The sequence below is a fragment of the Budorcas taxicolor genome, chromosome 13 (assembly GCF_023091745.1).
Source record: "Budorcas taxicolor isolate Tak-1 chromosome 13, Takin1.1, whole genome shotgun sequence".
Taxonomy (NCBI): Eukaryota; Metazoa; Chordata; class Mammalia; order Artiodactyla; family Bovidae; genus Budorcas; species Budorcas taxicolor.
In genome coordinates this window covers 1,186,925-1,199,903 of record NC_068922.1, presented here as the reverse complement: position 1 = coordinate 1,199,903, position 12,979 = coordinate 1,186,925, and the positions used below count along the sequence as shown (strand labels likewise).

General features: G+C 38.9%; 1 protein-coding gene across 1 annotated transcript in view; it reads right to left on the bottom strand.

The window, feature by feature from the left end:
• The window catches only part of PLCB1 (phospholipase C beta 1), an 854,020-nt gene that overhangs the window by 823,009 nt on the left and 18,032 nt on the right, over positions 1-12,979 (bottom strand). Inside the window, exon 2 of the mRNA XM_052650392.1 lies at positions 6,909-6,986. Within this exon, the coding sequence (XP_052506352.1) occupies positions 6,909-6,986 (78 nt within the window). The remainder of the gene's footprint in view (positions 1-6,908; positions 6,987-12,979) is intronic.

The window sequence follows — 12,979 nt, the reverse complement described above, 5'->3', positions numbered from 1 at the left end:
AGAGCAAAGGAATGCAAATGCCACTGGGGTCCAACTCTCAGCCACAGGAGCAGTAAGGACTTGGCTTTAGATTTGGGGCTGTGTTCCTTCTATTAATTTCTTTATGTGAAGAAAATCTGGGGAAGGTGAAGGAAAAGACTTAATCCATAGATGCTGCTGCTTGTTGGCAATGACTGGTGTCCTGCTACAGGCCTAGCAAAGATACCAGCCTTCCAGCAGTGATACTCACATGCTCTGCATTGTTTTCTGAGATAAATCAGTTGTTGTTTCAGGTTTTGGGGGAAGCTACCAAATAAAAGCGTGTAGAGCTGATCTTTTAATTTATAATCACATTGTTGCACTCAATGGACAGTTGAGTGTCCTACCCCAATTACCATAGACAAGAAAGTTCAAAACTGATGTTTCTGGTATATTCTAGAGAAGTGTGTGTGAAAGAAGAAGTGCTGTTGATAAACAGTGATTAATAAAATCTGTGGTGCCTGGTGGTTCTTTATGGAGCCCAGACTATTTTTTAACATGATATTACTAGCTTTTCTTTATAGAGGTTTATGATACAACAGCTTAAATATTTACAAACTCTTGACTTCTTTGCTGAAAAATATCACCATGTACTATGTAAATATGTAATTTTTGAACTTTGCATTTGAACTCAGTATAGAAATATAAGGTTAGTATAAGAGAAGGCAGTCTATAGTTTTCATTAACAGAAACTTACCACTTTACAAGGATCCCCAATGACTGTTTCATGCAAAATAATAGGCCAGAACAAGACAACAGATGGAACAGATGGTGGAGTCCTCCCATGTCCTGTTCCCTAGAAATGACTGAATACACAGGTGTAAATGTATGTCTATAATCTAGGATCATGGGTAAACAGAAGGGGTTGTAGTTCTTGAATCTGAAAGCATGGAAGGCAGAAGATAAATGGAATAAAAAACAAGCAGGAGGTGACACCCCAGAAACTCATAGGCATTAAAACAGGAATAGATCTGGACCACCCAAACCAGGTGGTTGAGGTGTCAGCATTGGGAGTAAAGTGGGAACATCTGATCAGGACAACCTGCCATCATAGTTCACACTTCCCATACCCTCCACACCCCAGCCAGAAGAAAATTACATGGCAGACAGTGATATCAGGGCCAGTTCCAACCAGAAAAAACAGGGACCACTCAAAGACAGGACTAACCATTCGAAGAAATTAGACTTCTGAGATCATCAGTCCTTAAAATACATATCATTGGTGTGAATGATATCTATAGTCTGAATGTTTATGTCCCGACACTCCATGCCAAATCCTTATGTTGAACACCTAATACCCAAGGATGGTATTAGGAGACTGGGCCTTTGGGAGGTGATTAGGTCCTGAGGGCAGCGTCATGGGATTAGTACCCTTATAAAAGAAGCTCGAGAGAGAGATCCTCAGGCTTCCCTGGTGGCTCAGTGGTAAAGAATCCACCTGCAGTGCAGGAGACTCGGGTTCAACCCTAGGTTGGGAAGATCCCCTGAAGGAATAAATAGCAACACATGCCAGTATTCTTGCATGGCAAATCCCATGGACACAGGAGTCTGGCGGGCTACACTCCATGGGGCTGCAAAGAGTTGGACACGACTGAGCAATAAAGTATCAACACAGAGACCCTTAGCTCCTTCCATCACATAAGGACACAAGAAATCTGCAGCACAGAAGAGGGGTCTCTCTGGGCCATGCTGATACCCTGGTCTTGGACTTCCAGCCTCCTGAACTGTAAGAAATATGTCATTTATGAACTACCCATTCTACGGTGTTTTGTTACAGTGGCCCAAATGGACTAAGGCAATTTTACATGAATTAAAAATCTGAACTAATAATAATGATGGGTAAGAGTATAATGAATAAGAAAAATCTTGAATAAAGCAAAAAGCAAAAAAAAAGTTGGAATGTGAATATATCAAATTTGAAAATGTCAAGTCATCTTTCGTCATGCATAAGTTAAGAAATTCAAAGACAAGCCACAGGCAGGAAGAAAGTGTTTGAAATATCCCTAACAGCTAAAGGATTAACATCCAGAATAAATGGACAACTCTCAACACAAGGCAAAGAATTTAAGCAGGTTATTGATGTAAGAGGAAACAGAAATTGCCCATAATGTTGGAAAATGTACACAGCTCAGTAGCAAATAAGGCAACAGCGAATTAGAGCAGAGATACAATGGTTGCATCAAATTGACAAAAATTAAAATGTTTTTTAATAGTGTTGGTGGGAATTGAGGAAACAGTTCCTCTCACACAAGACTGGTTAAGCTATAAAATGACACAACCATTAACTAAAATTTAGGATATATATAGCCTTCAATCAGCAACTGTACTTCTCAAAATTTACCTCAGGGATGCCTGACCCATATACTCAGAGAGAGATATATAAGACAAAGTATTACTCCAAAGTACAAGACTGTTTTCGTGTAGCCCCAAACTAGAAACAAATACCAAGAGTCCACCAATGAGAATATTTTATTGTTAAATAAAATTTCATCATCCATTCCCTGGGCCTCTCAGGTGACACAGTGGCAAAGAATCCACCTGTCAATGCAGGAGACGCAAGATACTAAGGTTCAGTCTTTGGGTCAGGAATATCCCCTGGAGTAGGGAATGGCAACCCACTCCAGTACTGTCGTCTGGAACATTCCCTGGACAGAGGAGCCTGGTGTGCTACAATCTATGGGGTTGCATAAAGCTGGACATGACTGAGTGACTAAACACACAGCCATTCCATGGGATATTATAGAGGTGTAAGAAAAATAAAGTGGATACACGTGTACTTACATGGAAAGTTCTGTAAGACATGCTGTAAAGTGAAAATCAAGTGTGTGGAAAAGTAAAAATAGAATGATGGTATTTAGGATACAGATGGATATAAACAAAACAAAATATTTCCATAGTTAATACACACACAAATTCATTAAAGAGAGACCTGGAAATATACCATGAAGCTGTTACCAGCAGTTGACTTCACACTGCACTGCACAGCTGGTGGGATTTTAGTTGCCTGTTCAGGGATCAAACCTGGGTCCTCTGCAGAGTCTTATCCATTGGACCACCAGGCAAGTCCCACCAGCAGTTGACTTTGGACAAGGCCAGGATTGTGGTCAAAGGTGGGAAGGAGTCAAGGACATCAACACTGCTTTACTCTCTTACAAAAAGAACCTATTAATATTTGTGGGTTAGCAACAAAAAGAAAAATAAATATCTGTAATGGAAAAAGATCAAGTAGGAGGAAGTCTTCCTTTAAAACATGTATCTCTCCTCCTCTTCCTTTTTAATTATGTGATCCTCTCTCCCCTTACCCAAGCTCCTGTTTCAGGGATACAAGGAAGAGTTTAATAAACTATACTGAACTTCTTGTATCTGAACTGGTGATGACTAGTTTTATTTTTACACCAATCTTGGCCCAGGGTCAGGGCCTCAGGTTGCAAGGCAGAGGTCTACTTTGTTTCATATTCTAACAGACTATGTTTGGGTTTGCCTTTTACATGGACCCCCCTTTTTTCCTTTGGCTCCCATACAGATTCCCCTTGTAGTTCACATGTTTTTCATGGATAATACTTCCTACTTTGGTTTCTGGTCCTGACATGGCATAGCTCCAAAGAAAAGTCATAATTTAATGTAGGAAACCTCTTCCATACTCAGCCTGTACAAGAGCCCTTTCTCACTCATGATCACAAATAACCTGATCCTCTTCACATGACACGCACTGACATAAGAAAAACACCCATGCTTAAGATAGTCATATTCAGAATCTCGTTTCTGCTAATTACTGTCAGTAAAATTTACAGAGCCAACATTAAAAGGGAAAGAGATTAGAATAAGCCCAGAGCTGATACCAAGTATGAACATTTCCCTTAAGATGATGTTCATATTTATCTGCTCCCCACCAACCCCCAAACATGCCTTCAATGTTTCATCAGAAGCACATTTCTGCTACCTAAAAGCCAGCTCTGGTTTTTACGTTCTTCAATCTGTTATCTGGGTTATCAATATTCTTTGCCACCTACCAATTCTATGGTGGCAAATCAAAGGCTGGGTTACAGGACATGTGTCAAGGTTCACAGAGAGCAAAATCAGTGGCTTCAAATCAGTGGTCCATGGTACAGTGTGGTCAGGACAGGAGAGAGGATCTGGATAAGAACCCATCAAATGTGAGGATTCTCCACCAGGGCTATAAAAAGAAAATCCTGTAACAACATTCTTTACTTCTTAAGCCATTCAGCTCACCTCTGAGCAGTCTAGGCTTCAAGTGATCACTAATCAAAGAGCTTCATAAAACAGGGAGCTCAGCTGGTGCTCAGTGATAACTTAGACAGGGGGATGGGGGAGGTGGGAAGGGGCTCCAGAGGGAAGGGTCTATGTATACTGAAAAGTGAGTCAGCAGAAACCAATGTTTGTTGTGCAGCAGAAACCAATACAACATTGTAAAGCAATTATCCTCCAATTAAAAATAAATAAAAATTTTAAAAAACAAAGGACTTTGGCACAGACTTCGTGGGCCGAGGAGAAACACGGACAAAGACGAAAGAAGAAGCTCCAGGGAAAAGAGGTGAATCACACAGATACCAATGAAAGCTTTCAAGCAGAGGCAAGGAGGGAATCAGGGGATAAACTTTAAAAAGTATCATATTTTTTCTCTGAGATGTAAACTCTGTAGTACATGTGATAGATTCACATCACCAAGACTAACTGTCAATTAAAATATTTTAAAGAAAGTGGGCCTCTAAGCAATATCATGATTGCAACATTCAGCCCATCCCTTCAAATAATGTTATGCAAAAACATGGACTTAAAGCTTGCTTGCCACTGCTCATCTGTGAGCACCATCTCTGCTCACATGCGTTTAAGCTGCTAATATATCACTCACAGGGGTCCGTCTCCTAGAAGTGGGCTCATCACTCTCTCTGGCTCTAGAACTAGGCTTAAAGCCAGAAGATTACAAACTTGGAATCATGTAAAGTTTCATTTTTTTCTTAAACTACGCCATCTCTTAGATATTAATATATGATCATTAAAAAAACAAACCTCCAAACTCTGATATATGACTGATGGTTGACTTAGAAAGTGAAAAACGAAACTGCCATCTCTTGGCTGGAACTGAAAGATTGATGCTCATGAAAAGAAAGTAATAAAAAGACAGAAGTATTGCTACCACAACATCTGCTTCATCTGGTCATAAACTGCATTACAACCAAGAGAAAATGGTCTGCATTCAAAAATTGAGATTTTTTCCTACATTTGAAAATAAGCATTAGTCAAAATACTGGGTTCAGGGAACAAGAGATGTACATCAAAGAGCCTCTGGTCCTAAACACTTTCTCTTTCTCAAGCAAAGAAATATTTATGATTGGTTTTAAAGGGGAGCTTAACTGAGTTGCTATGAATTATTTAAAATCCCCAAAATATCTTCTGCTGCTTTTGTAGAAGCTTGATTTACAAGCTGAAAAATCAAACTGACACTCCAGTCTCTCGTACAAATACCCAATTTTAAAAATGCTCTAGGCATTATAAATATATCTTTCATGAATATAGCTTCAACAGTTCTAAAAATAGCCTTTAGGAGAAAAAAAAAAAAGAAAAAGAACCCTTTCAAGCCATTGTTTTATACATAACAGCAGGAAACCAAACAGAATGTCAAAGCCAAAGTGATTAACACACCCAGTAATAAACATGAACAGTCAGTATGAAATCTTACTCAAACGTCGTTTTTGACATTAGCTTGGGGTCTATGTCTGTGGCCCCATGTCTGTCGCCAGAGGTGACTATAGGGCACCCATATTCAGAAAGCAACTCCAGGACAACAAAGGTAAAATCTGTCCTTTGGAAGATATGTTAAAGAGACACATTCAGGACTGACCCTGGGGGGCCATATATTACTTTCCAGCCCCCTAAGAATTGCCCCAGGCTCCAGCCTGACCCCAAACCAGCCGCTGTACAGAGCAGTCTCTGAACCATTACCCACTGATGAAGTCCAGGTTGCCCCCAGAGGCAGAAAGCTAGGCTGACAACCAATAACCCTGGATAGAGAGGAGTGACACAAGGATGTGAAAAGGTTAATAGTGCCTCACAATTTGGTCCAGATATTTTATCGTTTCAGTATCATTTTGGCAAATCTCAATAAAAGCTGCCCCATCTTTCCAAATATCAGAACTTACAGGACCAAAATATTCTGTGGTCGCTGGCCTTGGAGGTTCAAGTGCAGAACCATAGCACTGTCTATTGAAATGATAACCACTTTCTATGAATATTCTGGTCTAACTGCCTGTTAAACTCCAAATAAATTTTATGATCTGCAGACATTCTACTTTTTAATAATTCAATATGGAATCAGCTCAATTGGTTCCATAATAAATGAGATTCTAAATTTATGATATGGTGAACAGAAAGCTAAAACAGGAAAAAAATTCCTGAAAATGGGAAGAATTTTATTCCTGATTTTCTAATGTGAACCAATTATCAAGGCCAAATTCCTGCCGAGGCTGGGAGACCCTAAAAAGCAACAAAGGGCAAAAGGAAGAGAAAGCGAAAGTCACAGTTACAGTCATGGGGTCACAGGGGCTTTCTCATCCCTTTTCTTCATTCCCTATGGATAGAGCTGCAGGGAGACTTACAGCAGTAACACCGACTAACTTCCCTCTACAACAAATGCAATTCACGGTTCCATGCTCTTGTCCTGAAAAGTGCCAAATGTTCTAGGATTTAGCACATCTAATACTTCAGACTACAGTCCTTGGAAACTCTCCAGACATTTCCATTTTAGGCATTCTTTTTAAGTAGAATCTTTAAATAAATTACTAAGAGTCATCCATGAAACAGATAAAAACCTGAATACTTTGCAAGTCAGCAACTCACTGGAAAATGTAAAAGAGACATATCTCACTTCTTACCTTGTTTTGATCTGTCCAGTAAAAGAAAAATCCCTGAGGGTCAGTCCTCAAAATAATCGGAGTGACAATAGTGGAGTCCTAGAAGTGTAAGAAAACACGTGTGTATCAACATGTGCCAAAGTAGAAAGTCTTACCTGGGATGACTTAACAAGTTAGTAATTAAGAGTTTCTCCAAGACCATCAGTTATTAGTAAAACTTTCAAAAAACTAAACGTGATATCTTTAACATCAGAGGATTATTAATTACATAACTGGAGATGCTCTCCTCATAATTAGAATACTATTTAAAAAGGAAAAGGTCAGTGATGTGTGTATTTATTGATTGAGGCATGTTTTTAAAGGCATTGGCATGTTTTCTATTAAAAAGCTATATTTAGTATTCCAAATATAACACTAAACATTACATACTTTATATGATTAAAATTAATTAAAATCCATGCTTGAGGATATTATTTTAAACTACATTTGCTCTATAAAATGATCTTAATTGTACTAAAGAGAATTAACACAGCATTTAGGTATTGCTATTTCCAAGGTAACAGTAAATTAGGCCATCTTCTACGTATTCAGAAAGCTATAAACAAAATTGTTTCAATTTTAAATTTCACACAATAAAATAAAACATCATAGACAGTCTTCTGAGTTTTAAGCATGCATATTACAAAGCAAAAACTGCCTGCATTGTAATTACAATATTTAACATTTCTAAAATATGTGTTCTTTTCTTTTGGCAATTTTCACAGAGGCATACCATCTGCACCAAAAAACACATGTCACTGGATATGGATTTTTATACTGAAACACTGAGGTCTCTGCAGGGATTGCATTTTTTTTTTAAGAGACATAAATAACTAGTTTATTCCAACTTTTTCATACACATTATAACTGTGGTATGTCATATCCTCTTGATCAAAAAGATCTGTAATAAATTTAGAACTTGCAGAGATAATTTTGGAATTTGGGGTTATCTTCCTGATGGGTAGAATGGATCTAAGGCTTTGTGTACATGGTAAAATTTACTCTAAGAGTCAGGTCAACTCCTAACTGCAGGCCACCGCTTGGGCTCAAATCACTGCCTGTGCCCTCCCTGTACCTCAATTTAAGCAATAATAACTGGGGAAAAAATAAGATAATAATCATACCTCCCTCAGAGGTTTTTAGTTAGAATTAAATTTCATTCCAATCACAAAGAAAGGCAATGTCAAAGAATGCGCAAACTACCACACAATTGCACTCATCTCACATGCTAGTAAAGTAATGCTCAAAATTCTCCAAGCCAGGCTTCAGCAATACGTGAACCATGAAATTCCAGATGTTCAAGCTGGTTTTCGAAAAGGCAGAGAAACCAGAGATCAAATTGCCAACATCTGCTGGATCATCGAAAAACCAAGAGAGTTCCAGAAAAAACATCTATTTCTGCTTTACTGACTATGCCAAAGCCTTTGACTGTGAGGATCACAATAAACTATGGAAAATTCTGAAAGAGATGGGAATACCAAACCACATGACCTGCCTCTTGAGAAACCTATATGCAGGTCAGGAAGCAACAGTTAGAACTGGATATGGAACAACAGACTGGTTCCAAATAGGAAAAGGAATATGTCAAGGCTGTATATTGTCACCCTGCTTATTTAACTTCTATGCAGAGTACATCATGAGAAATGCTGGGCTGGAGGAATCACAAGCTGGAGTCAAGATTGTGGAGAGAAATATCACTAACCTCAGATATGCAGATGATACCACCCTTATGGCAGAAAGTGAAGAGGAGCTAAAAAGCCTCTTGATGAAAGTGAAAGAGGAGAGTGAAAAAGTTGGTTTAAAGCTCAACATTCAGAAAACTAAGATCATGGTATCTGGTCCCATCACTTCATGGCAAATAGATGGGGAAACAGTGGAAACAGTGTCAGACTTTATTTTGGGGGGCTCCAAAATCACTGCAGATGGTGACTGCAGCCATGAAATTAAAAGACGCTTACTCCTTGGAAGAAAAGTTATGACCAACCTAGATAGCATATTCAAAAGCAGAGACATTACTTTGCCAACAAAGGTCCTTCTAGTATAGGCTGTGGTTTTTCCAGTGGTCATGTATAGATGTGAGAGTTGGACTGTGAAGAAAACTGAGCACCGAAGAATTGATGCTTTTGAACTGTACTGTGGTGTTGGAGAGGACTCTTGAGAGTCTCTTGGACTGCAAGGAGATCCAACCAATCCATTCTAAAGGAGATCAGTCCTGGGTGTTCTTTGGAAGGAATGATGCTAAAGCTGAAACTCCAGTACTTTGACCATCTCATGCAAAGAGTTCATTCATTGGAAAAGACTCTGATGCTGGGAGGGATTAGGGGCAGGAGGAGAAGGGGACGCCAGAGGATGAGATGGCTGGATGGCAATCCTGACTCGATGGGCATGAGTTTGAGTAAACTCCGGGAGTTGGTGATGGACAGGGAGGCCTGGCGTGTTGCAATTCATGGGGTTGCAAAGAGTCGGACAGACTGAGCGACTGAACTGAACTGAAATAGGGTAATTTGGGTAAAGCACTTGGATCAATTCTTGGCACATAAAAATATTTATTATTATTGTAGTAGATTATTGTAGTAACTTTTAAAAGTTGAATCATTAAAATATTAAATGATTATCACAGTATTCTTTTTTATTGGGGTAAATATATATATATACATATACATATATAAAATTCACCATTTTTAAGTGTAAGGTTCATTAAGTTCATTAAGCAAAGTATTTAATGTTTTCACACTGCTATGCAACCATGACCACCACCCATCCCCAGAACTTTTTCATCTTTCCAAACTCAAACTCCACACTCAGTAAACACTAACTCTCCATTCCCTCCTTGCCGCAGGCCCTGACAATCACCATTCCTATATCTATGATCCGACTGCTCTTTGATAACTCACATAAGTAGCCTGCTGGGCTACAGTCTATGGGCTGCAGAGTGTCAGACACGAATAAGCAACTAACACACACACATAAGTAGAATCATACAAGTATTTTTCCTTTTGTATTTGATCAATTTCATTCAGTATAATGTACTCAAGCTTCATCCATGTCACAGTAGGTGTCAAAATGCCCTTCTTTTTTAAGACTGAATACTCCTCAATTATATGGATATATCATTTTTAATCACTCATCCATCGATGGACATTTGGGTTGTTTTCAACCTCCTCTTATTGTGAACTATGCTGCTATGAAAAGGGTCTACAAATAACTGTTTGCATCCTTGCTTTTAATTCTTTTCCATATATACTCAGAAGTGGAATAACTGGATCATATGATAGTTCTATATTTAATTTTCTGAGGAACTGCCATTATGTTTTTTCCTGACATTCTTAAGATTCGTACTTAATGTGCAGTCTGAAAATATCCTTTACAAGGCTTGTGCTTCTGCATAGAACTTCAGCTGAAATTTTAAAATTCCAAAATTATTTCTAAATGTAAAAAAAATAGACATTTGGAAGCAAATTTGATATTATAATGCAAGAATAATTTTTAAAACATTTTAGGCTTCTCCCATAAGATTACATGCATAAAAGTTCAGAGCAATATTTCCAATAAATCATAGCAATATTTTCAGTTCCATTATATCACCTACTCTTCCAGAGTTGGGCAAAATAAAAGTTTCCATCAGACTTCACAGAACACACAACCCCATTTCCAGGTAAATTTGCAATTAACCTGTAGATGTAACTTCTCATACTCATGTCAGTTCCTTTTCTTATCAGAGTGTCTGACAAGAGTATTAGGTAAGATTCTAATCAAAATCTTGGTGACAGTTCACTGCCAGGATCCCAGACAATCAAATACTTAAAGTTAGCAGAGTAACACTACTCAAATTTATATGCTGGAACATTGTGTTAGGCTGCCTTGGTGCTTCTGATACTGCTATTTCTAGCTTATTCCTTCTCCTCCTCCAAAATTAAAGTTCCTTGGTTCAATATTTTTTTGACCCCACTCTTCCTGCCACAGTTCTTCTGCTAAATGATCATTTATCTCGGCTCTCTGCCTACTTCCTCCATAATCACCTCTAACATTCCAAGATCAGCTGGGACTTGGCATTCTTGCCATGCAAAGCAGGATCTTACCCAGAAATACATGAATATCCACTTTCAATTCCACTGGTTTTTTTCCCACCTCCCACATAGCAGCAAGTGTCTATTTTCTCCCCCCACTGAAGTAGCCACTCAACCCAGACCTCAAGTATTCCTTTTTCAAATTACCTTTTATTGGCACATAATTGCTTTACAATGTTGTGTTAGTTTCTACTGTATAGCAAAACGAATCGGCTATATCTACGCGCTCAGCTACTCGGTCATGTCTGACTCTTTGCAACCTCATGGACTATAGCCCTCGAGGCTCCTCTGCCCGTGGAATTTTCCAGGCAAGAATACTGGAGTGGGTTGCCATTTCCTCCTGGATCTTCCCGACCCAGGGATCAAACCCAAGTCTCCAGCATCTTCTGCACTGCAGACAGATTCTTTACCACTGGGTCACCTGGGAAGTCAATGTATACATATAACTCCTCCCCTTTGGATTTCCTTCCCATTCAGGTCAACACAGTACATTAAATAGAGTTCCCTGTGCTATGGAGTATGCAGCCATTTCTCCAAAGAAGACATATAGGTGGCCAATGGACACACGAAAAGATGCTCAACATTGCTCATTATTAGAGAAATGGAAACCAAAACTAAAATAAGGTATCACCTCACCCTGGTCAGAATGGCCATCATCAAAATGTCTACAAACATAAGTGCTGGAGAGAGTATGGAGAAATGGAACCCTCCTGCACTGTTGGTGGGAGCAAAAATTGATACAGCCACTATGGAAAACAGTATGGAAGTTCCTTTAAAAATTAAAAATAGAACTATCATATGACCCAGTGATCCCATTACTGGGCTTATACCCAGAGAAATGCATAATTCAAAATGACACATGCATCCCAATGTTCCAGAGAAGGCAATGGCGCCCCACTCCAATATTCTTGCTTGGAAAATCCCATGGATGAAGGAGCCTGGTAGGCTGCAGTCCATGGGATCACGAAGTCGAACACGACTGAGCAACTTCACTTTCACTTTTCACTCTCATGCATTGGAGAAGGAAATGGCAACCCACTCCGGTGTTCTTGCCCGGAGAATCCCAGGGACAGAAGAGCCTGGTGGGCTGCCATCTCTGGGGTCGCACAGAGTCAGACACGACTGAAGCGACTTAGCAGCAGCAGCAGCAGCAGCATCCCAATGTTCATAACATCACTATTTACAATAGCCAATTTAGGAAGCAACCTAAATGTCTATAAACATTTAGGAAGCAACCTAGACATTTAGGAAGACAACCTAAATGACTCGCAACAGCGGAATGGATAAAGAAGTTGTGGTACATATATACAACAGCATATTACTCAGCCATGAAATGGAACGAAATTGTGCCATTTGTAGAGATGTGGATGAACCAGGAGAGTGTCATACAGAGTGAAGTAAGTCAAAAAGAGAAAAACAAATACTGTATATTAATGCATATATACATTAGAACAATCTACATGGAATCTAAAAGAAATGGTATAGATGATCTCATTGGCAAAGCAGAAATAGAGACACCAGATGCAGAGATCAAATATCCTTAATTGTCAGAATATCTGCTCTAGTTTGAAATTTGAAATACATGGCCATCCTTCATTTCCAAGGCAACTGCAGCATTTCACTGCAGAATAATGGAGATAACTCTCACATGGTCTAGTTTTTATTCTTTCTCTATCAACAACTATAATATGTCTATTCCATAGGACAGTGATTTTCAAAGTTTTGGTGCATCAGATTTACAGGTGGTCTTGTTAAAACACAGACTCCTGAGCCCTTTCTCTGAAGTTTCTCATTTAGGAGATAATCTCAAACTGGAATAGAGTTTGAGAATCTGCATTTCAACTTAAGTTTTCAGTGATGTCAGGAATACAATGATGCAAATGCCAAGAAACACCAGTGAGGTTAAAATGTAGAAGTCCCTGTTTCTTGTAAGTAAATGGCTTATATCTAGGAATTCAACTTTAATTTGCTTATATAAAGTTATAA